The 24,972-nt window shown below is 43.5% G+C and overlaps 1 protein-coding gene across 1 annotated transcript in view; it reads left to right on the forward strand.

The window, feature by feature from the left end:
- The window catches only part of LOC139548337 (teneurin-4), a gene marked incomplete at its 5' end in the record, with an annotated part of 289,854 nt that overhangs the window by 227,971 nt on the left and 36,911 nt on the right, over positions 1-24,972 (forward strand). Inside the window, 6 exon segments of the mRNA XM_071357954.1 lie at positions 9,715-10,011; positions 14,820-15,193; positions 16,939-17,317; positions 19,290-19,580; positions 20,598-20,872; positions 23,062-23,357. Coding sequence (XP_071214055.1) covers positions 9,715-10,011; positions 14,820-15,193; positions 16,939-17,317; positions 19,290-19,580; positions 20,598-20,872; positions 23,062-23,357 — 1,912 coding nt within the window.

Below are 24,972 nucleotides of genomic sequence, written 5' to 3' on the forward strand. Positions count from 1 at the left end.
GCCTGCCTCTCTCTGCTCTGTTCAGACGCCTGCCTCTCTCTGTTCTGTTCAGACACCTGCCTCTCTCTGCTCTGTTCAGATGCCTGCCTCTCTCTGTTCTGTTCAGACGCCTGCCTCTCTCTGTTCTGTTGAGACGCCTGCCTCTCTCTGCTCTGTTCAGACGCCTGCCTCTCTCTGCTCTGCTCAGACACCCAGGGTCACATGTATTAGAGAGGAGCAGAAAGCAAATCATTTAAAGAAATTACTAGACTCAGTAACATGGGAATCATTTAACTTCTCTGGGATATGTGGGATATGCAGAGCGCCAAATTCAAATAAATTACTATAAAAATCTAACTTCCATGAAATCACACATGAAAGACACCAAATTAAAGCTATACTTGTTGTGAATCCAGCCAACATGTCTGATTTCAAAAAGGATTTACGGCGAAAGCACACCAAACGATTATGTTAGGTCAGTACATAGCCACAGAAAACACAGCCATTTTTCCAGCCAAAAAAGCAGAAATAGAGATAAAATGAATCACTAACCTTTGATGATCTTCATCAGATGACACTCATAGGACATCATGTTACACAATACATGTGTGTTTTGTTCGATAATGTGCATATTTATATCCAAAAATCTCAGTTTACTTTTGGCGCCATGTTCAGAAATGCCTCCAAAATATCCGGAGAAATTGCAGAGAGCCACATCAAATAACTTCTTGTCAATATGGGGGCGCTGTTTTCACTTTGTAAAAAACGTTCCCAAATTAAACTGCCTCATACTCAATTCTTGCTCGTACAATATGCATATTATTATTACTATTGGATAGAAAACACTCTCTAGTTTCTAAAACCGTTTGAATTATATCTGTGAGTAAAACAGAACTCAAGTTGGAGCAAACTTCCTGTCAGGAAGTGAGAAATCTGAAATCAGGCACTCTGTTCCAGGGTCAGTTAATTAATTTGCAATTATTCTATTGGTCGACATGCACTGCATACGATTTCCCCCTGATGTCAGTAAGCAGTGAGGATTTGAATGGTGTTGCTAGGTAGATCTGAGGCCGTATAAATGGTCTTGGAACGAGGGGTGCACCCTTTTCAACGTTCGTCATGGCGCAAAGGAGGACCTCAGGATGGCATTCTGAAAAGCTCACGTTATCGGCGTTAGATATATCCGGCTCTGATTTTATTCGATATACAGTGGGGCAAAAAAGTATTTAGTCAGCCACCAATTGTGCAAGTTCTCCCACTTAAAAAGATGAGAGAGGCCTGTAATTTTCATCATAGGTACACTTCAACTATGACAGACAAAATGAGAAAAGAAAATCCAGAAAATCACATTGTAGGATTTTTTATGAATTTATTTGCAAATTATGGTGGAAAATAAGTATTTGGTCACCTACAAAACAAGCAAGATTTCTGGCTCTCACAGACCTGTAACTTCTTCTTTAAGAGGCTCCTCTCCTCCACTCGTTACCTGTATTAATGGCACCTGTTTGAACTTGTTATCAGTATAAAAGACACCTGTCCACAACCTCAAACAGTCACACTCCAAACTCCACTATGGCCAAGACCAAAGAGCTGTCAAAGGACACCAGAAACAAAATTGTACCCCTGCACCAGGCTGGGAAGACTGAATCTGCAATAGGTAAGCAGCTTGGTTTGAAGAAATCAACTGTGGGAGCAATTATTAGGAAATGGAAGACATACAAGACCACTGATAATCTCCCTCGATCTGGGGCTCCACGCAAGATCTCACCCCGTGGGGTCAAAATGATCACAAGAACGGTGAGCAAAACACCCCGAAACACACGGGGGGACCTAGTGAATGACCTGCAGAGAGCTGGGACCAAAGTAACAAAGCCTACCATCAGTAACACACTACGCCGCCAGGGACTCAAATCCTGCAGTGCCAGACGTGTCCCCCTGCTTAAGCCAGTACATGTCCAGGCCCGTCTGAAGTTTGCTAGAGAGCATTTGGATGATCCAGAAGAAGATTGGGAGAATGTCATATGGTCAGATGAAACCAAAATAGTACTTTCTGGTAAAAACTCAACTCGTCGTGTTTGGAGGACAAAGAATGCTGAGTTGCATCCAAAGAACACCATACCTACTGTGAAGCATGGGGGTGGAAACATCATGCTTTGGGGCTGTTTTTCTGCAAAGGGACCAGGATGACTGATCCGTGTAAAGGAAAGCATGAATGGGGCCATGTATCGTGAGATTTTGAGTGAAAACCTCCTTCCATCAGCAAGGGCATTGAAGATGAAACGTGGCTGGGTCTTTCAGCATGACAATGATCCCAAACACACCGCCCGGGCAACGAAGGAGTGGCTTCGTAAGAAGCATTTCAAGGTCCTGGAGTGGCCTAGCCAGTCTCCAGATCTCAACCCCATAGAAAATCTTTGGAGGGAGTTGAAAGTCCGTGTTGTCCAGCAACAGCCCCAAAACATCACTGCTCTAGAGGAGATCTGCATGGAGGAATGGGCCAAAATACCAGCAACAGTGTGTGAAAACCTTGTGAATACTTACAGAAAACGTTTGACCTCTGTCATTGCCAACAAAGGGTATATAACAAAGTATTGAGATAAACTTTTGTTATTGACCAAATACTTATTTTCCACCATAATTTGCAAATCATTTCATTAAAAATCCTACAATGTGATTTTCTGGATTTTTTTTCTCATTTTGTCTGTCATAGTTGAAGTGTACCTATGATGAAAATTACAGACCTCTCTCATCTTTTTAAGTGGGAGAACTACTTTTTTGCCCCACTGTAGGTGTTAGAAACATCATAACGTAGTTATTTTAAACCGAGTTATATCAGTTTATATGAGTATATTGCGATTTTCGGATATTTCTTTGTCCTGCGTTTTGAAGAGTTGGGCATGTCTGGGCCACATAGCTAATGTTTGCTGCTAATTACACGGTTGAAGACGACATTCTACAGCCGAGCAACGATTATTATGGACAAAGGACAACTTGCCCAAGATTCTGATGGAAGCTCAACAAATAGTAAGAAGTCTTTATGCTGTTAGTTCGTATTTATGTTGAAAAATGTTAAACAATAATTCCGCCATTAATTTCGGCACGGTCTCGCTGTAACGCACGCTGTATGTCGTTGTAACGTTAATTTTAAAAATCTAACACAGCGGTTGCATTAAGAACTAATGTATCTTTCATTTGCTGTCCAACCTGTATTTTTTAGTCAAGTTTATGATTAGTTATTGATTAGATTAGGTGCCTCTCCCAAGATTTCTCCCGACATTTTGTTGGCAGCTTGGCTACTATTCTCATTGTATAACCACGATTTGTGCCGCTAAATATGCACATTTTCGAACAAACAATATATGTATTGTGTAATATGATGTTATAGGACTGTCATCTGAAGAAGTTTGAGAAGGTTAGTGAAAAAATAAATATATTTTGCTGGTTTATTCGTTATCGCTATTGTTGGCTTGAATCAATGCTGCTGTGTGGTTGGCTATTGTAGTAAGCTAATATAATGCTATATTGTGTTTTCGCTGTAAAACACTTAAAGAATCTGAAATATTGGCTGGATTCACAAGATCTTTGTCTTTCATTTGCTGTACGCTGTGTATTTTTCATAAATGTTTTATGATGAGTATTTAGGTCATTCACGTTGCTCTCTGTAGTTATTCTAGTTGCTTTGGTGAGAGTTGTGATGGTGGCTGCAATGTAAAACTATGATTTATACCTGAAATATGCACATTTTTCGAACAAAACATATGCTATACAATAAATATGTTATCAGACTGTCATCTGATGAAGTTGTTTCTTGGTTAGTGACTATTTATATCTTTATTTGGTCGAATTTGTGATAGCTACCTATGCAGGAAAAAAATGGTGGGGAAAAAAAGTGTCAGATTTCAAAAAAACTTTACGGAAAAAGCAAACCTTGCAATAATCTGAGACTGCGCTCAGATAGAAACAACATTTCTCCGCCATGTTGGAGTCAACAGAAATACGAAATGACATCATAAATATTCCCTTACCTTTGATGATCTTCATCAGAATGCACTCCCAGGAATCATACTTCCACAATAAATTGTTGTTTTGTTCGACAATGTCCATTATTTATGTCCAAGTAGCTACTTTTGTTAGCACGTATAGTGCACATATCCAAACGCTCGCGCAGATCCAGGCGAACATCGAACGAAAACTTCTAAAAGTTATATTACAGGTCGAATAAACTTGTCAAACTAAGTAGAGAATCAATCTTTAGGATGTTGTTATCATAAATATTCAATAACGTTCCAAAGGGAGAATTCCTTTGTGTCTACAGAAGTAATGGAACGCAAGTCGATATCATGTGGAATGCGCATGACCAGGACCTGGCTCTCTGCCAGACCACTGACTCATTCCCCTCTCATCCGGCTCCACATCACAGTAGAAGCTTCATTCAACGTTCTACAGACTGTTGACATCTAGTGGAAGGCGTAGGAAGTGCAAACAGATCCATATCCCACTGGGATTTCAATAGGCGATGAGTTGAAAATCGACCAGCCTCAGAATTCTCACTTCCTGTTTGGATTTTTCTCAGGTTTTTGCCTGCCATATGATTTATGTTATACTCACAGACATCATTCAAACAGTTTTAGAAACTTCAGAGTGTTTTATATCCAATAGTAATAATAATATGCATATATTAGCATCTGGGACAGAGTAGGAGGCAGTTCACTCTGGGCACGCTATTCATCCAAAGTGAAAATGCTGCCCCCTATCCTAGAGAAGTTAAAGAAGTGACTAGACTCAGTAACTTGGGAATCATCTATGGCTGGTCTTTAAGCACAGAGGAGAGTTTTTAATGATTAGTGACTGTCTTGTTTTTCCTTCACTGAATATTCAGATCTCCCACTAAGGCTTCTCGTCTGAATATTTTGACAAACAAAGATATATGGTAATTCCTATAATTGCATCACTTCAATGACTCCTGTTCTCCTGAGATATTGCGCTGACTATTGTAATTAAAAAATAATCACATTTTAGGTTGAGTTTTCCTCTAAAAAAATCTTCCACTTCAGAACACATTGCATTAAGAAGGGTTTGCTCTAACTTCCAAACACGTTATTCCCCTGTTCATCACAACACCTTATTCTACACTTCAGCTGTGTTGGCGTAGTTAACCCTTAACTGTCTGGCTGGCTGGGACTCTCCTTTCTCCTTTTGCAATTCTGTTTTTTTTTTTGTTAAATGAATGAGATTCAATGTCTGTATTTTAGTATGCTTATCGATTGTTTTGTCTGTATAACAAATAAATCCACTCAGTGGTAGTGTGGTCAGTGTCCGCCCTGAGATTGGAAGTTTAGGAGTTCGATCTCCAGACGAGTCAAACCAACGACTGTAAAAATGGGACCTGATGCGTCTCTGCTTGGCATTTAGCATTAAGGTGATAGATTAAGGGTAACGCCCTGAGGTAGACTACAGTCCTGTCCAGGGGGTGTACTGGTAGACTACAGAAACAGGAGGTAGACTACAGTCCTGTCCAGGGGGTGTACTGGTAGACTACAGAAACAGGAAGTAGACTACAGTCCTGTCCAGGGGGTGTACTGGTAGACTACAGTCCTGTCCAGGGGGTGTACTGGTAGACTACAGTCCTGTCCAGGGGGTGTACTGGTAGACTACAGTCCTGTCCAGGGGGTGTACTGGTAGACTACAGTCCTGTCCAGGGGGTGTACTGGTAGACTACAGTCCTGTCCAGGGGGTGTACTGGTTCACTACAGAAACAGGAGGTAGACTACATTCCTGTCCAGGGGGTGTACTGGTTCACTACAGAAACAGGAGGTAGACTACAGTCCTGTCCAGGGGGTGTACTGGTAGACTACAGTCCTGTTTAGGGGGTGTACTGGTAGACTACAGTCCTGTCCAGGGGGTGTACTGGTAGACTACAGTCCTGTCCAGGGGGTGTACTGGTAGACTACAGTCCTGTCTAGGGGGTGTACTGGTAGACTACAGTCCTGTTTAGGGGGTGTACTGGTAGACTACAGTCCTGTCCAGGGGGTGTACTGGTAGACTACAGTCCTGTCCAGGGGGTGTACTGGTTCACTACAGAAACAGGAGGTAGACTACAGTCCTGTCCAGGGGGTGTACTGGTAGACTACAGAAACAGGAGGTAGACTACAGTCCTGTCCAGGGGGTGTACTGGTAGACTACAGAAACAGGAGGTAGACTACAGTCCTGTCCAGGGGGTGTACTGGTAGACTACAGAAACAGGAGGTAGACTACAGTCCTGTCCAGGGGGTGTACTGGTAGACTACAGTCCTGTCCAGGGGGTGTACTGGTAGACTACAGTCCTGTTTAGGGGGTGTACTGGTAGACTACAGTCCTGTCCAGGGGGTGTACTGGTAGACTACAGTCCTGTCCAGGGGGTGTACTGGTAGACTACAGTCCTGTCTAGGGGGTGTACTGGTAGACTACAGTCCTGTTTAGGGGGTGTACTGGTAGACTACAGTCCTGTCCAGGGGGTGTACTGGTAGACTACAGTCCTGTCCAGGGGGTGTACTGGTTCACTACAGAAACAGGAGGTAGACTACAGTCCTGTCCAGGGGGTGTACTGGTAGACTACAGAAACAGGAGGTAGACTACAGTCCTGTCCAGGGGGTGTACTGGTAGACTACAGAAACAGGAGGTAGACTACAGTCCTGTCCAGGGGGTGTACTGGTAGACTACAGAAACAGGAGGTAGACTACAGTCCTGTCCAGGGGGTGTACTGGTAGACTACAGTCCTGTCCAGGGGGTGTACTGGTAGACTACAGTCCTGTCCAGGGGGTGTACTGGTAGACTACAGTCCTGTCCAGGGGGTGTACTGGTAGACTACAGTCCTGTCCAGGGGGTGTACTGGTAGACTACAGTCCTGTCCAGGGGGTGTACTGGTAGACTACAGTCCTGTCCAGGGGGTGTACTGGTAGACTACAGTCCTGTCCAGGGGGTGTACTGGTAGACTACAGTCCTGTCCAGGGGGTGTACTGGTAGACTACAGTCCTGTCCAGGGGGTGTACTGGTTCACTACAGAAACAGGAGGTAGACTACATTCCTGTCCAGGGGGTGTACTGGTTCACTACAGAAACAGGAGGTAGACTACAGTCCTGTCCAGGGGGTGTACTGGTAGACTACAGTCCTGTTTAGGGGGTGTACTGGTAGACTACAGTCCTGTCCAGGGGGTGTACTGGTAGACTACAGTCCTGTCCAGGGGGTGTACTGGTAGACTACAGTCCTGTCTAGGGGGTGTACTGGTAGACTACAGTCCTGTTTAGGGGGTGTACTGGTAGACTACAGTCCTGTCCAGGGGGTGTACTGGTAGACTACAGTCCTGTTTAGGGGGTGTACTGGTAGACTACAGTCCTGTCCAGGGGGTGTACTGGTAGACTACAGTCCTGTCCAGGGGGTGTACTGGTAGACTACAGTCCTGTCCAGGGGGTGTACTGGTAGACTACAGTCCTGTCCAGGGGGTGTACTGGTAGACTACAGTCCTGTCCAGGGGGTGTACTGGTAGACTACAGTCCTGTCCAGGGGGTGTACTGGTTCACTACAGAAACAGGAGGTAGACTACAGTCCTGTCCAGGGGGTGTACTGGTAGACTACAGAAACAGGAGGTAGACTACAGTCCTGTCCAGGGGGTGTACTGGTAGACTACAGAAACAGGAGGTAGACTACAGTCCTGTCCAGGGGGTGTACTGGTAGACTACAGAAACAGGAGGTAGACTACAGTCCTGTCCAGGGGGTGTACTGGTAGACTACAGTCCTGTCCAGGGGGTGTACTGGTAGACTACAGTCCTGTCCAGGGGGTGTACTGGTAGACTACAGTCCTGTCCAGGGGGTGTACTGGTAGACTACAGTCCTGTCCAGGGGGTGTACTGGTAGACTACAGTCCTGTCCAGGGGGTGTACTGGTAGACTACAGTCCTGTCCAGGGGGTGTACTGGTAGACTACAGTCCTGTCCAGGGGGTGTACTGGTAGACTACAGTCCTGTCCAGGGGGTGTACTGGTTCACTACAGAAACAGGAGGTAGACTACATTCCTGTCCAGGGGGTGTACTGGTTCACTACAGAAACAGGAGGTAGACTACAGTCCTGTCCAGGGGGTGTACTGGTAGACTACAGTCCTGTTTAGGGGGTGTACTGGTAGACTACAGTCCTGTCCAGGGGGTGTACTGGTAGACTACAGTCCTGTCCAGGGGGTGTACTGGTAGACTACAGTCCTGTCTAGGGGGTGTACTGGTAGACTACAGTCCTGTTTAGGGGGTGTACTGGTAGACTACAGTCCTGTCCAGGGGGTGTACTGGTAGACTACAGTCCTGTTTAGGGGGTGTACTGGTAGACTACAGTCCTGTCCAGGGGGTGTACTGGTAGACTACAGTCCTGTCCAGGGGGTGTACTGGTAGACTACAGTCCTGTCCAGGGGGTGTACTGGTAGACTACAGTCCTGTCCAGGGGGTGTACTGGTAGACTACAGTCCTGTCCAGGGGGTGTACTGGTAGACTACAGTCCTGTTTAGGGGGTGTACTGGTAGACTACAGTCCTGTCTAGGGGGTGTACAGGTAGACTACAGTCCTGTCCAGGGGGTGTACTGGTAGACTACAGTCCTGTCCAGGGGGTGTACTGGTAGACTACAGTCCTGTCCAGGGGGTGTACTGTCTCACTACAGAAACAGGAGGTAGACTACAGTCCTGTCCAGGGGGTGTACTGGTAGACTACAGAAACAGGAGGTAGACTACAGTCCTGTCCAGGGGGTGTACTGGTAGACTACAGAAACAGGAGGTAGACTACAGTCCTGTCCAGGGGGTGTACTGGTAGACTACAGAAACAGGAGGTAGACTACAGTCCTGTCCAGGGGGTGTACTGGTTCACTACAGTCCTGTCCAGGGGGTGTACTGGTAGACTATAGTCCTGTCCAGGGGGTGTACTGGTAGACTACAGAAACAGGAGGTAGACTACAGTCCTGTCCAGGGGGTGTACTGGTAGACTACAGTCCTGTCCAGGGGGTGTACTGGTTCACTACAGTCCTGTTTAGGGGGTGTACTGGTAGACTACAGTCCTGTCCAGGGGGTGTACTGGTAGACTACAGTCCTGTCCAGGGGGTGTACTGGTTCACTACAGAAACAGGAGATGATGCTTCAATGAGATGTTCCGGCTCACACATGCCAAGTCTACTTCCTGTTTCTGTAGTGAACCAGTACACCCCCTCACACATGCCAAGTCTACTTCCTTACTGCACAACCAATACGACATATTATATTATTATATATATATATTACTATATTATTATATATATTATTATATAAGTTATTATATTACAATGCACTGTAACATCACATCATAATGCATTATAACTACAAGCTTTAAGTAGACAAGTCTACTTTCAATAACTGATAGGTGGTGGTTTATTCCTACTTAACGTTTTGAATACACTGATTGTAAGTAGCTCTGGATGAAAATGTAAAATGTAAAGTCTTACCAAATTAACTGACCTTCTCTCCTCTCCCCCAGCTCCACAACAGGAACCTCCTCTTGCTGAACTTTGACCTTCTCTCCTCTCCCCCAGTTTCACAACAGGAACCTCCTCTTGCTGAACTTTGACCTTCTCTCCTCTCCCCCAGTTTCACAACAGGAACCTCCTCTTCCTGAACGTTGACCTTCTCTCCTCTCCCCCAGCTCCACAACAGGAACCTCCTCTTCCTGAACTTTGACCTTCTCTTCTCTCTCCTAGGTCCACAACAGGAACCTCCTCTCCCTGGACTTTGACCGTATCACACGTACAGAGAAGGTTTATGACGACCACAGGAAGTTCACGTTAAGGATCCACTACGACCACGCCGGACGCCCGACGCTCTGGGCCCCCAGCAGCCGCCTCAACGGGGTCAACGTCACCTACTCCCCGGGCGGACACGTGTCCGGCATCCAGCGGGGAACCATGTCTGTACGCATGGAGTACGACCAGAATGGTCGAATCACGTCGCAGATCTTTGCCGACGGGAAGTCATGGACCTACACATACCTGGAGAAGGTAAAAAAATACCACTAGTGTACCATATACATATATATATATATTTACATACTAAATACAGGGCCTTCAGAAAGTATTCATACTGCTTGACTTATTCCATATTATGTTGTGTCTGAATTCAAAATTGATTCAGTATATATTTTTATCACCCATCTACACACAATACCCCATAATGACAGAGTGAAAACATTTTTTAGAAATGTTTGCAAATTTATTGAAAATTAAATAGAGAAATATTTCATTTACATAATTATTCACACCCCTGAGTCAATACATGTTGGAATCACCGTTGGTAGTGATTACAGCTGTGAGTCTTTCAAGATTACAGATGTGAGTCTTATTACAGCTGTGAGTCTTTCAAGATTACAGCTGCGAGTCTTTCAAGATTACAGCTGTTAGTCTTATTACAGCTGTGAGTCTTTCAAGATTACAGCTGTGAGTCTTTCAAGATTACAGATGTGAGTCTTTCAAGATTACAGATGTGAGTCTTTCAAGATTACAGCTGTGAGTCTTATTACAGCTGTGAGTCTTTCAAGATTACAGATGTGAGTCTTTCAAGATTACAGCTGTGAGTCTTTCAAGATTACAGCTGTTAGTCTTTCAAGATTACAGATGTGAGTCTTTCAAGATTACAGATGTGAGTCTTTCAAGATTAACAGATGTGAGTCTTTCAAGATTACAGATGTGAGTCTTTCAAGATTACAGATGTGAGTCTTTCAAGATTACAGCTGTGAGTCTTATTACAGCTGTGAGTCTTTCAAGATTACAGATGTGAGTCTTTCAAGATTACAGATGTGAGTCTTTCAAGATTACAGATGTGAGTCTTTCAAGATTACAGATGTGAGTCTTTCAAGATTACAGATGTGAGTCTTTCAAGAATACAGATGTGAGTCTTATTACAGCTGTGAGTCTTTCAAGATTACAGCTGTGAGTCTTTCAAGATTACAGCTGTGAGTCTTTCAAGATTACAGATGCGAGTCTTTCAAGATTACAGATGTGAGTCTTTCAAGATTACAGATGTGAGTCTTTCAAGATTACAGCTGTGAGTCTTATTACAGCTGTGAGTCTTTCAAGATTACAGATGTGAGTCTTTCAAGATTACAGCTGTGAGTCTTTCAAGATTACAGATGTGAGTCTTTCAAGATTACAGATGTGAGTCTTTCAAGATTAACAGATGTGAGTCTTTCAAGATTACAGATGTGAGTCTTTCAAGATTACAGCTGTGAGTCTTTCAAGATTACAGATGTGAGTCTTTCAAGATTACAGATGTGAGTCTTTCAAGATTAACAGATGTGAGTCTTTCAAGATTACAGATGTGAGTCTTTCAAGATTACAGCTGTGAGTCTTTCAAGATTACAGATGTGAGTCTTTCAAGATTACAGATGTGAGTCTTTCAAGATTACAGATGTGAGTCTTTCAAGATTACAGATGTGAGTCTTTCAAGATTACAGATGTGAGTCTTTCAAGATTACAGATGTGAGTCTTTCAAGATTACAGATGTGAGTCTTATTACAGCTGTGAGTCTTTCAAGATTACAGATGTGAGTCTTTCAAGATTACAGCTCTGAGTCTTTCAAGATCACAGCTGTGATCTTTCAAGATTACAGCTGTGATCTTTGCAAACCCTGGATTGTACAATATTTGCAATATTCTTTAAAAAATTATTCAAGCTCTGTCAAGATGTTGGGGATCATGGCTAGACAGCTCAACTGTAGATTTTCAAGCTGATTAAAGTCTAAATTGTAACTCGGCCACTCAGGAACATTCACTGTCTTCTTGGTAAGCAACTCCAGTGTAGATTTGGCCTTGTGTTTTAAGTTATTGTCCTGCTGAAAGGTGTATTCATCTCCCAGTGTCTAGTGAAAAGCAGACTGAACCAGGTTTTCCTCTAGGATTTTACCTGTGTTTTAGGTTATTGTCCTGCTGAAAGGTGAATTCATCTCCCAGTGTCTGGTGGAAAGCAGACTGAACCAGGTTTTCCTCTGGGATTTTACCTGTGCTCAGCTCTATTCCGTTTATTTTTTATCTTAAACTCCCTCGTCCTTGCAGATGGCAAGCATACCCATAACATGATGCAGCCACCACCTTGCTTGAAAATATGAAGAGTGGTACTCAGTGATGTGTTATGTTGGATTTGCCCCAAACATAACTCTTTGTATTCAGGATATAACGTTAATATCTTTGCCACATTTTTTGCAGTTTTACTTTAGTTCCTTATTGCAAACAGGATGCATGTTTCGGAATATTTGTGTTTTGTACAGGCTTCCTTCTTTTCACTCTGTCATTTTGGTTAGTATTGTGGAGTAACTACAATGTTGTTGATCCATCCTCAGTTTTCTTCTATCACAGCCATTAAACTCTGTAACTGTTTTAAAGTGACCATTGGCCTCATGGTGAAATCCCTGAGAGGTTTCCTTCCTCTCCGGGCAACTGAGTTAGGAAGGACGCCTGTATCTTTGTAGTGACTGGGTGTATTGATGCACCATCCAAAGTGTAATTAATAACTTCACCATGCTCAAAGGGATATTCAATGTCTGCTTTTTATTTTTTTACCTATCTACCAACAGCTGCCCTTCTTTGCGAGGCATTGGAAAACCTCCCTGGTCTTTGTGGTTGAAATATCTGTCTGAAATTCACTGCTAGACTGAGGAACCTTACAGATAATTGTATGTGTGGGGTACAGAGATGAGGTAGTCATTCAAAAGTCCTGTTAAAAACTATTATTGCACACAGAGTGAGTCCCTGCAACTTATTATATGACTTGGTAATCACATGTTTACTCCTGGACTGATTGCCATAACAAAGGAGTTGAATTCTTATTGACTCAAGACATTTTCAGCTTTTCATTTTAATACATTTGTAAAAAAAAAAAAAAAAAAAAAACATAATTCCACTTTGACATTATGGAGTATTGTGTGTCGGACAGTGACACAAAATCTCAATTTAATCCATTTGCATATTCAGGCTGTAACACAACGACATTTGTAAAAAGTCAAGGGGTGTGAATACTTTCTGAAGGCCCTGTATACTTGCCATATTCCTTTGAACGCCTAGTGAAACAGAACATTTCAATACGGATTTAATTAGGGGGTAATAAGAAGAGATACTCAGAGAATTAAGGAAACACAATTATATTAAACTCTCCGCATAAAATACAATGAAAAACTCATGATATAGACCTACGGTACTTTTTAAGGTAGACATTCACAGTGTGCAGTAAGGTACACAGTGTACTGAGGGTTTGGAACTAATGGAGAACGCCTGCTGTACTACAGATAAACAGTGAAAAACTCATGATATAGACCTACGGTACTTTTTAAGGTAGACATTCACAGTGTGCAGTAAGGTACACAGTGTACTGAGGGTTTGGAACTAATGGAGAACGCCTGCTGTACTACAGATAAACAGTGAAAAACTCATGATATAGACCTACGGTACTTTTTAAGGTAGACATTCACAGTGTGCAGTAAGGTACACAGTGTACTGAGGGTTTGGAACTAATGGAGAACGCCTGCTGTACTACAGATAAACAGTATCAAAGACATACAGTCTGGCCGTTGTAATAGAAAATGGGGTTGATATTTCAGTGGCATGTAGCAGCAAGAGGCCCTTAAAAGCAGATTTAAGATTTCTAGTTCAAAGTTTCCTTGTAAATCCTCCTGTCTACTGTACTCTTAGCTTTGTGCTGCGTCATCTGGCCTCTGTCTGTCTGAGTTATGTGTAGAGAGCTGTAATTAAGGACTGTCTCTCTGTCTCTCTCTCTGTCTCTGTCTCTCTCTGTCTCTCTGTTTCTCTGTTTCTCTCTGTCTCTCTGTTTTTCTGTCTCTCTGTCTCTCTAGCAATGTATACATCCATTATACATTGTTAGTGCAGACAGCTTGACAGGGCCGTCGCCCCTAAAATAGACTCTGATGAGCAGAAAGGAATGAAATGTCACTTTCACATTGTTAATTAAAGTCTGGATCTTTTGGGACACAGAAAGAACAACGTACAGTACAGCGAAAGGCTGCTGTTCTCAGGTTTTTACCATTTAATTTAACAAAATGGCCAACCCATTAGTGGTCTGAAGTCAGTTTAGCAGCTCTTAAGTGTCTGATTCAAAGCTGGAATGATAGCCTGCTGTGACAGCAGACTGCACCGTGATTTAATTATTTGCCAACTCAATACTTTCTTCCCCGATTGGAAGCCATAAAAAGTGTTGTTGAATCTCACAGCTTGGCTCCTGACTGCGTAACACACATCGGTATAGGCTGGCACACATCGGTATAGGCTGGCACACATCGGTATAGGCTGGCACACATCGGTATAGGCTGGCACACATCGGTATAGGCTGGCACACATCGGTATAGGCTGGCACACATCGGTATAGGCTGGCACACATCGGTATAGGCTGGCACACATCGGTATAGGCTGGCACACATCGGTATAGGCTGGCACACATCGGTATAGGCTGGCACACATCGGTATAGGCTGGCACACATCGGTATAGGCTGGCACACATCGGTATAGGCTGGCACACATCGGTATATGTAACGTATGGATGCAGTATGCCTAGTCAGTGCAGTACTGTCTATAGGTACTCAGGAAAGGGCTTGAAAGGAAACATAGAAAATACCCCGTAATAAAATGACTCTGTCAATATTACCTCACAGCATTCCTAATATCTAACATCTTCTCCCCATGTGTAGTGTGCGCCCTTTAAAGAGCACAATCCTTTGGGCCTTCTTCAAATGTAGTGCGCTATATAGGGTGTAGGGCGCCGTTTTAGCCGCTACCCATTGGTAACCCACTCTCCTCTCTACTCCTCAGTCCATGGTACTACTCCTCCACAGCCAGCGTCAGTACATCTTCGAGTTCGACAAGAACGACCGCCTCTCCTCTGTGACCATGCCCAACGTGGCCCGCGTCACCCTGGAGACCACGCGCTCCGTTGGTTACTATAGGAACACGTACCGCCCCTCGGAGGGGAACGCGTCGGTACTGCAGGACTACAGTGAAGACGGCCAGCTGATGCAGACTAGCTACCTGGGCACGGGGCGCAGGGTGACGTATAAGTACGGCAAGCTGGCCAAGCTACTGGAGATGCTCTATGATACGACGCGCGTCGCCTTCACCTACGATGAGGCAGCGGGGATGCTGAAGGTGGTGAACCTGCAGACTGAAGGAATCACCTGCACTATAAGGTACTGTGGTTGGGTTAGGATTGGGTTAGGGTTGGGTTAGGGTTGGGTTAGGGTTAGGTTAGGTTAGGGTTCACCTACGATGAGGCAGCGGGGATGCTGAAGGTGGTGAACCTGCAGACTGAAGGAATCACCTGCACTATAAGGTACTGTGGTTGGGTTAGGATTGGGTTAGGGTTAGGGTTGGGTTAGTGTTGGGTTGGGTTGGATTAGTGTTGGGTTAGGTTGGGGTTGGGTTAGGGTTAGGTTAGGGTTGGGTTAGGGTTGGATTAGTGTTGGATTTGGTTAGGGTTGGGTTTGGTTAGGGTTGGGTTAGGATTAGGTTAGGGTTGGGTTGGGGTTGGGTTAGGGTTAGGTTAGGGTTGGGTTAGGGTTGGGTTAGGATTATGTAAGGGTTAGGTTAGGGTTGGGTTAGGATTAGGGTTGGTTTGGATTAGGGTTTGGATTAGGTTAGGATTAGGTTAGGGTTAGGGTTAGAATTAGGTTAGAATTAGGGTTGGGTTAGGTTAGGGTTGGGTTAGGGTTAGGGTTAGGTTAGGGTTGGTTTAGGATTGGTTTAGGCTAGGGTTGGGTTGGGTTAGGTTAGGGTTGGGTTGGGTTGGGTTAGGGTTAGGTTAAGGTTAGGTTGGGGTTGGGTTGGGTTAGGGTTGGATTAGGGTTGTGTTAAGAATCGGGTTGGGTTAGGATTAGGGTTGGGTTAGGATTAGGTTTGGGTTAGGGTTGGGTTAGGTTAGGGTTAAGGTAGAATTAGGTTAGGGCTGGGTTAGGTTAGAATTAGGTTAGGGTTAGGTTAGGGTTGGGTTAGTTTAGGGTTAGGTTAGGATTAAGATTAGGTTGGGGTTGGGTTAGGTTCGTGGTTTGGTTAAGGTTAGGTTAAGGTTAGGGTTGGGTTAGGGTTGGGTTAGGGTTGGGTTAGGGTTGGGTTGGGTTTAGGTTAGGGTTAGGGTTGGGTTGGGTTGGGTTGGGTTGGGTTGGGTTGGGTTAGGGTTGGGTTGAGTTTAGGTTAGGGTTAGGGTTAGGGTTGGGTTGGGTTAGGGTTGGGTTGGGTTAGGGTTGGGTTGAGTTAGGTTAGGGTTATTAGAACATCTTGGTACATGCAGATATATACAGTACCAGTCAAAATTTTGGACACACATTCAAGGGTTTTTCTTTATTTTTACTATTTTCTACATTGTAGAATATTAGTTAAGACATCAAAACTATGAAATAACACATATGGAATCATGAAGTAACCAACAATTTGTTAAACAAATCAAACGATATGTTATATTTGTGAATCTTCAAAGTAGCCACCCTTTGCCTTGATGACAGCTTTGCACACTCTTGAGTCAGTCAGTAACATAATAAAAACATGGACTGGAGTACTGACTGTATCAGTCAGTAACATAATAAAAACATGGACTGGAGTACTGACTGTATCAGTCAGTATAATAATAAAAACATGGACTGGAGTACTGACTGTATCAGTCAGAAACATAATAAAAACATGTACTGGAGTACTGACTGTATCAGTCAGTAACATAATAAAACCATGGAATGGAGTACTGACTGTATCAGTCAGTATAATAATAAAAACATGGACTGGAGTACTGACTGTATCAGTCAGTAACATAATAAAAACATGGACTGGAGTACTGACTGTATCAGTCAGTAACATAATGAAAACATGGACTGGAGTACTGACTGTATCAGTCAGTAACATAATAAAAACATGGAATGGACTAACAGTAATGTTCACTACACTACAGGTACCGTCAGATCGGCCCACTCATCGACAGGCAGATCTTTAGGTTCAGCGAAGAGGGGATGGTCAACGCACGCTTCGACTACGTCTATGACAACAGCTTCCGGGTCACCAGCATGCAAGCGGTAATCAACGAGACGCCTCTCCCCATCGACCTGTATCGCTACGATGACGTGTCGGGGAAGACGGAGCAGTTTGGGAAGTTCGGGGTCATCTACTACGACATCAACCAGATAATCACCACGGCCGTGATGACACACACCAAACACTTCGATGCCTACGGCCGCGTGAAGGAAGTCCAGTACGAGATCTTCAGGTCACTCATGTACTGGATGATGGTGCAGTATGATAACATGGGACGCGTGGTCGCCAAGGAACTCAAGGTTGGTCTGGTTAGCTCGTTCTGTGTTGTTTAGGATCTCTTTGAGGTCATCTCCCAAGAGTCACTCACAGGACTAAACAGACAAGTATACAGTAGAATCAGAACACATTTGAAATATATAACACAATCAGAACACAGTTCTAACAGTTTACATGTGAGTCATTTAGCAGACTCTCTGATCCAGAGTCACTACAGTAGTGAGTCATTTAGTAGACTCTCTTATCCAGAGTCACTACAGTAGTGAGTCATTTAGCAGACTCTCTTATCCAGAGCCACTACAGTAGTGAGTCATTTAGTAGACTCTCTTATCCAGAGTCACTACAGTAGTGAGTCATTTAGCAGACTCTCTTATCCAGAGCCACTACAGTAGTGAGTCATTTAGTAGACTCTCTTATCCAGAGTCACTACAGTAGTGAGTCATTTAGCAGACTCTCTTATCCAGAGTCACTACAGTAGTGAGTCATTTAGCAGACTCTCTTATCCAGAGTCACTACAGTAGTGAGTCATTTAGTAGACTCTCTGATCCAGAGCCACTACAGTAGTGAGTCATTTAGCAGACTCTCTGATCCAGAGACACTAGAGTAGGGAGTCATTTAGCAGACTCTCTGATCCAGAGACACTACAGTAGAGAGTCATTTAGCAGACTCTCTGATCCAGAGACACTACAGTAGTGAGTCATTTAGCAGACTCTCTTATCCAGAGCCACTACAGTAGTGAGTCATTTAGCAGACTCTCTTATCCAGAACCACTACAGTAGGGAGTCATTTAACAGACTCTCTGATCCAGAGCCACTACAGTAGGGAGTCATTTAGCAGACTCTCTTATCCAGAACCACTTACAGTAGTGAGTCATTTAGCAGACTCTCTTATCCAGAGCCACTACAGTAGTGAGTCATTTAGCAGACTCTCTGATCCAGAGCCACTACAGTAGGGAGTCATTTAGCAGACTCTCTGATCCAGAGCCACTACAGTAGTGAGTCATTTAGCAGACTCTCTTATCCAGAGCCACTACAGTAGTGAGTCATTTAACAGACTCTCTTATCCAGATCCACTACAGTAGTGAGTCATTTAGCAGACTCTCTTATCCAGAGAGACTTACAGTAGTGAGTCATTTAGCAGACTCTCTTATCCAGAGCCACTACAGTAGTGAGTCATTTAGCAGACTCTCTCATCCAGAGACACTACAGTAGTGAGTCATTTAGTAGACTCTCTTATCCAGAACCACTTACAGTAGTGAGTCATTTAGCAGACTCTCTTATCCAGAGCCACTACAGTAGGGAGTCATTTAGCAGACTCTCTTATCCAGAGCCACTACAGTAGTGAGTCATTTAGCAGACTCTCTGATCCAGAGCCACTACAGTAGTGAGTCATTTAGCAGACTCTCTGATCCAGAGTCACTACAGTAGTGAGTCATTTAGCCTTGCTCAAGAGCACATATTTTCATCTAGCAACCTTTTGGTTACTGGCTCAGCGCTGTTAAACGCTAGGCTACCTGCCACCAAATATGTTCTATATTCTAAATGTTCTGAGATGGGTTCATCTTACCGGACTCATTTCATGAAACATGTTATTGTATATAGGAATGAATAAACCGGGTGGTTCGAGCCCTGAATTCTGATCGGCTGAAATCCGTGGTATATCAGACCATATACCATACTGGGTATATTACTGCTCATTACGTTGGTAGCCAGTTTATAACAGCAATAAGGCACCTCAGGGGGTTTGTGGTATATGGCCAATATACCACGGCTAAGGGCTGTGTCCAGGCACTCAGCGTTGTGTCGTCCCTAAGAACAGCCCTTAGCTGTGGTATATTGGCCGTACACCACACCCCCTCCGGCCTTATTGCTTAATTATAATCACATTTGATTGATTGATTTGATTCATTGATTAAGTCAGGATTTCTAATGTGGGTCCGTATGCCAACACCTGATTGACCGATTGATTGACCGATTCATGTTTTGTTTCTGTAAGGTGGGTCCGTATGCCAACACCACTCGGTATACCTATGAATACGACGCTGATGGGCAGCTCCAGGTAGTGTCCATCAACGACAAGCCACTGTGGCGTTACAGCTACGACCTGAACGGTAACCTTCACCTGCTGAGCCCCGGGAACAGCGCCCGCCTCACGCCGCTACGTTACGACCTCCGAGACCGCATCACCAGGCTGGGAGACGTCCAGTACCGCATGGACGAGGACGGCTTTCTGAAGCAGAGAGGGAATGAATTCTTTGAGTACAGCTCCCCTGGACTACTGGTTAAGGTATGATTAGCTACAACACTCCAACACAGTTGATGCTTTATAAAACCACACAGAGGACACACACAGTGGACACTTTCAAAAACAGCTCAAAACTCTCCCTGCTAGCCGATGCTCTGTGGTTGAATATGTTCCTGCTAGCCGATGCTCTGTGGTTGAATATGTTCCAACTAGCCGATGCTCTGTCCTTGAATATGTTCCTGCTAGCCGATGCTCTGTGGTTGAATATGTTCCAACTAGCCGATGCTCTGTCCTTGAATATGTTCCTGCTAGCCGATGCTCTGTCCTTGAATATGTTCCAACTAGCCGATGCTCTATCCTTGAATGTGTTCCTGCTAGCCGATGCTCTGTCCTTGAATATGTTCCTGCTAGCTGATGCTCAGTGCTTGAATATGTTCCAGCTGGCCAATGCTCTAAGCTTGAATATGTTCCAGCTAGCCAATGCTCGGTGTGATCTGTTCTGCTCCCTATGGTCTTCTGATTCCTTTTATTCACACTTTGATTTTAATGTACTTTTAACGTAAGGTAAATATTTTTACCGCAATGTAAATCTTTTAACGTAGGGTAAAAGGTAAATCTTTTTAACGTAAGGTAAATCTTTTTAACGTAAGGTAAATCTTTTTAACGTAAGGCAAATATTTTAACGTAAGGTAAAAGGTAAATCTTTTTAACGTAAGGTAAATCTTTTTAACGTAAGGCAAATATTTTAACGTAAGGTAAAAGGTAAATCTTTTTAACGTAAGTTAAATCTTTTAACGTAAGGTAAATCTTTTAACGTAAGGTAAAAGGTAAATCTTTTTAACGTAGGGTAAATCTTTTTAACCTAAGGTAAATCTTTTTAACATAAGGTAAAAGGTAAATCTTTTAACGTACATCACATCTTTTAACGTAAGGTAAATATTTTTTAACGTAAGTTACATCTTTTAACGTAAGGTGTCCTCAAGTGTGGTATAAAAGGTGTTCATCAAATATAGTAACTTGTTATTTCCTGTTTTATTGATTGATATGTTTCTTGTCAAGGTCTACAACCGGGTGAGCGGCTGGAGTATCCTCTACCGGTACGATGGTCTGGGTCGGAGGGTCTCATCCAGGTCCAGTCTGGGTCACCACCTCCAGTTCTTCTATGCTGACCTGTCCAGCCCCACCCGGGTCACGCACATGTACAACCACACCAGCTCAGAGATCTCTTCCCTGTACTACGACCTGCAGGGACACCTGTTCTCCATGGAGCTCAGTAGTGGGGATGAGTTTTATGTAGCGTGTGATACAATCGGCACGCCGCAGGCCGTCTTCAGGTGATTATGGAGGGGGGCAAATCTTAAAACTTAGTCATGATGTCAATGGGAGAATAAGTTATCTTTTGACTCAATAGAATACTAATATTGCTTTATCTCTGTTGTATTAATGTAAATGTCTCTATTTTCTCAAACTTGACAAATAAAGTATAAAAATATGTATATATATACCGTACCAGTCAAAAGTTTGGACACTTTATTTTTTACTATTTTCTACATTGTAGAATAATATTGAAGACATCACAACTATGAAATAACACATATGGAATCATGTAGTAACCAAAAAAGTGTTAAACAAATCAAAATATTTCTTATATTTTACATTCTTCAAAGTAGCCACCCTTTGTCTTGATGATACCTTTGCACACTCTTGGCATTCTCTCAACCAGCTTCACCTGGAATGCTTTTCCAATTATCTTGAAGGAGTTCCCACATATGCTGGGCACTTGTTGGCTGCTTGTCCTTCACTCTGCGGTCCAACGTCTTTTGGATTGGACGTTAAACTGGTGTCCTGACTCTCTGTGGTCACTAAAGATCCCGTGGCACTTATCGTAAGAGTGGCGGTGTTAACCCCGGTGTCCCGGTTAAATTCCCAATCTGGCCCTCATAACATCACGGTCACCTATTCATCCCCAGCTTCCAATTGGTTCATTCAGCCTCCTCTCTCCTGTAACTATTCCCCAGGTCGTTGCTGTAAATGAGAACGTGTTCTCAGTCAACTTACCTGGTAAAATAAGGGTAAAATAATAATAATTTAAATTTAAAAAATGCTTTTATAAAACTCATCCCAAACCATCTCAGTTGGGTTGAGGTTGTGTGAATGTGGAGGCCAGGTCATCTGATGCAGCACTCCATCACTCTCCTTCTTGGTCAAATAGCCCATACACAGCCTGGAGGTGTGTTGGGTCATTGTCCTGTTGAAAAACAAATGATAGTCCCACTAAGCGCAAACCAGATGAGATGGCGTATCGCTGCAGAATGCTGTGGGAGCCATGCTGGTTAGGGTGTGCCTTGAATTCTAAATAAATCACTGACAGTGCCACCAGCAAAGCACCCCCACACCATCACACCTCCTCCTCCATGCTTCACGGTGGAAACCACATATGCAGAGATCATCCGTTCACCAACTCTGCGTTTGACAAAGACACAGAGGTTGGAACCAAAATTCTCAAATTTGGACTCATCAGACCAAAGGACAGATTTCCACCGGTCTAATGTCCATTGCTCGTGTTTCTTGGCCCAAGCAAGTCTCTTCTTCTCATTAGTGTCCTTTAGTAGTGGTTTCTTTGCAGCAATTCGACCATGAAGGCCTGATTCACGCGGTCTCCTCTGAACAGTTGATGTTGAGATGTGTCTGTTCCTTGAACTCTGTGAAGCATTTATTTGGGCTGCAATATCTGAGGCTGGTAACTCTAATGAACTTATCCTCTGCAGCAGAGGTAACTCTGGGTCTTCCTTTCTTGTGTCAGTCCTCATGAGAGCCAGTTTCATCATAGCGCTTGATGGTTTTTGCGACTGCACTTGAAGAAACGTTCAAAGTTCTTGAAATTTTCCAGATTGACTGACCTTCATGTCTTAAAGTAATGATGTACTGTCATTTCTCTTTGCTTATTTGAGCTGTTCTTGCCATAATATGGACTTGGTCTTTTACCAAATAGGACTATCTTCTGTATACCACCCCTACCTTGTCACAACACAACTGATTAACTTCAAATGAACTTTTAACCATTCATACCTGTTAATTGAAATGCATTCCAGGTGACTACCTCGTGAAGCTGGTTGAGAGAATGCTAAGAGTGTGCAAAGCTGTCATCAAGGCAAAAAGGATGGCTACTTTGAAGAATTTGTTTAACACTTGTTTGGGTTACTACATACATTCCACATGTGTTATTTCATAGACTTGTTGTTTCCACCATTTGTCTACATTGTAGAAAATAGTAAAAATGAAGAAAAACCCCTTGAGTAGGTGTGTCCAAACGTTTGACTGGTTCTGTGTATATGAGATGATTCCTTAATTGTCTCAGTGTGTACACTGGTGTTTCTGTTTCTTGTTTTATATATATTTTATGACGTAATTTGTCCAAAATGATTGCTGCTCTTCAAAGAACATTGTTTGAATGGAGGAGCAGGTGCTATATAGGGAACGGAGTGTCATTAAGGACGTACCCTTTTGTTGTTCTTTATTTCAGTGGCTCTGGCCTGATGATCAAGCAGATCCTCCACACTGCTTTCGGGGAGGTGTACCTGGACTCCAACCCAAGCTTCCACCTCATCCTGGGGTACCAGGGGGGTCTGTATGAGCCCCTGAGCCGCCTGGTACACATGGGCCGGAGGGACTATGACACCCTGGCCGGGCGATGGACCACGCCGGACCACGAGGTGTGGAGCAGGCTGAACGCTAACAACATAGTACCTTTCAACCTGTACATGTTCAAGAACAACAACCCTCTCAGCAACAGCCTGGAGACCAAGTGTTACATGACAGGTCAGTCTGGGGAGGGAGGGAGGGAGGGAGGGAGGGAGGGAGGGAGGGAAAAGGGAGAGAAGAAATCTGTATTGTGTATATATTGGCATAGAAACAGATATGGAGTGAATGAGAGAATGAGAGAGAAAGCCGTCACCATGCTGCAACTGTTCTGGTCTACAGTAAGAGAACTGTTCTGGTTAACAGTAAGACAACTGTTCTGGTTTACAGTAAGAGAACTGTTCTGGTCTACAGTAAGACTACTGGTCTGGTCTACATTAAGACAACTGTTCTGGTTTACAGTAAGAGAACTGTTCTGGTCTACAGTAAGACTACTGGTCTGGTCTACATTAAGACAACTGTTCTGGTTTACAGTAAGAGAACTGTTCTGGTCTACAGTAAGACAACTGTTCTGGTTTACAGTAAGACAACTGTTCTGGTCTACAGTAAGACAACTGTTCTGGTTTACAGTAAGAGAACTGTTCTGGTCTACAGTAAGACAACTGTTTTGATGGGGTAAGGACATTGGCCCTCATTGATAACGCTTGTCAGAGTTGGAGTTCCCCCTGTTCATTCCATTATCATTTCATTATGATCTGAAAGACTAAACTGATTCAGGATCAGCACACTACTTTACTTCTTCAGGAAGCAATGGGTTTTTATAATTCATTTAAAGTATGGCAAATAGCTGTCAATACCACAGAGTAGACGTTTCAACAGATCTCAGTTCAGCTCTATGGTCCTCCATTAGACTGAAGGAGCATGTCAGAGACCTTTCAACAGATCTCAGATCAGCTCTATGGTCCTCCATTAGACGGCGTGACTGAAGGAGGAATGCTTAAGTAGCCTTTTAGATTTAACCACAGTGATTTCTTCCTGTTAGATAAAATGTGCATCCCAAAATGCCACCTTATTCCCTACATGAAGTAGTACTGGTCAAAAGTAGTGCACTATATAGGGAATAGGGTTCCATTTGGAACGGAGCCGTAGCTGCCTCACCAGAGAGCTTTCTCAGGCTGTATTGTGATTGATGGCGCTGACATTTCCATTCCATTCAGCTGATTACCTGGGTCTTTTCATTGTCTTCAAACAAAAAAATCCTTATTTAAAACAGCTCTGTCAGGTGCCACAATGCAGCCGGGAATAACTGAAGAGGTGCCTAACGTGGAACCCAGAGAATAACTCTACTGCCCATGTCGAATAGAGCTATTGGAGGGGGTTGACTCTACTCTGCTTCAGTCCCACTTTTATGCTCTTTTCTGGGATGTGATTTAAAGATCTTTTGGGGTTGTGATTTAAAGCTCTTTTGGGGATGTGATTTAAAGCTGTTTCTGGGATGTGATTTAAAGCTGTTTCTGGAATGATTTTTGAAGCTCTTTTGGGGATGTGATTTGAAGCCCTTTGTCACCTTATTAAGACATGTAAGAAAAACCCAGTTTGGTGGAAAAGCTACTATATAAAACGCAGCTGTGTAGACCAGGTGAATGTTTAATGATGTTTATGACGGGCTCTCTCTGAGAGGTGTCACCTGTGTTGATAACAGCCGTGCAGCTGTCCTGCACATGTAAGACTATAGGAGATGAATCATCATATCGTCTCTTCTCCTGAAGATGTCTCCAGCACTATTCCTGTACTA

The sequence above is a fragment of the Salvelinus alpinus genome, chromosome 21, assembly GCF_045679555.1.
Source record: "Salvelinus alpinus chromosome 21, SLU_Salpinus.1, whole genome shotgun sequence".
Lineage (NCBI taxonomy): Eukaryota > Metazoa > Chordata > Actinopteri > Salmoniformes > Salmonidae > Salvelinus > Salvelinus alpinus.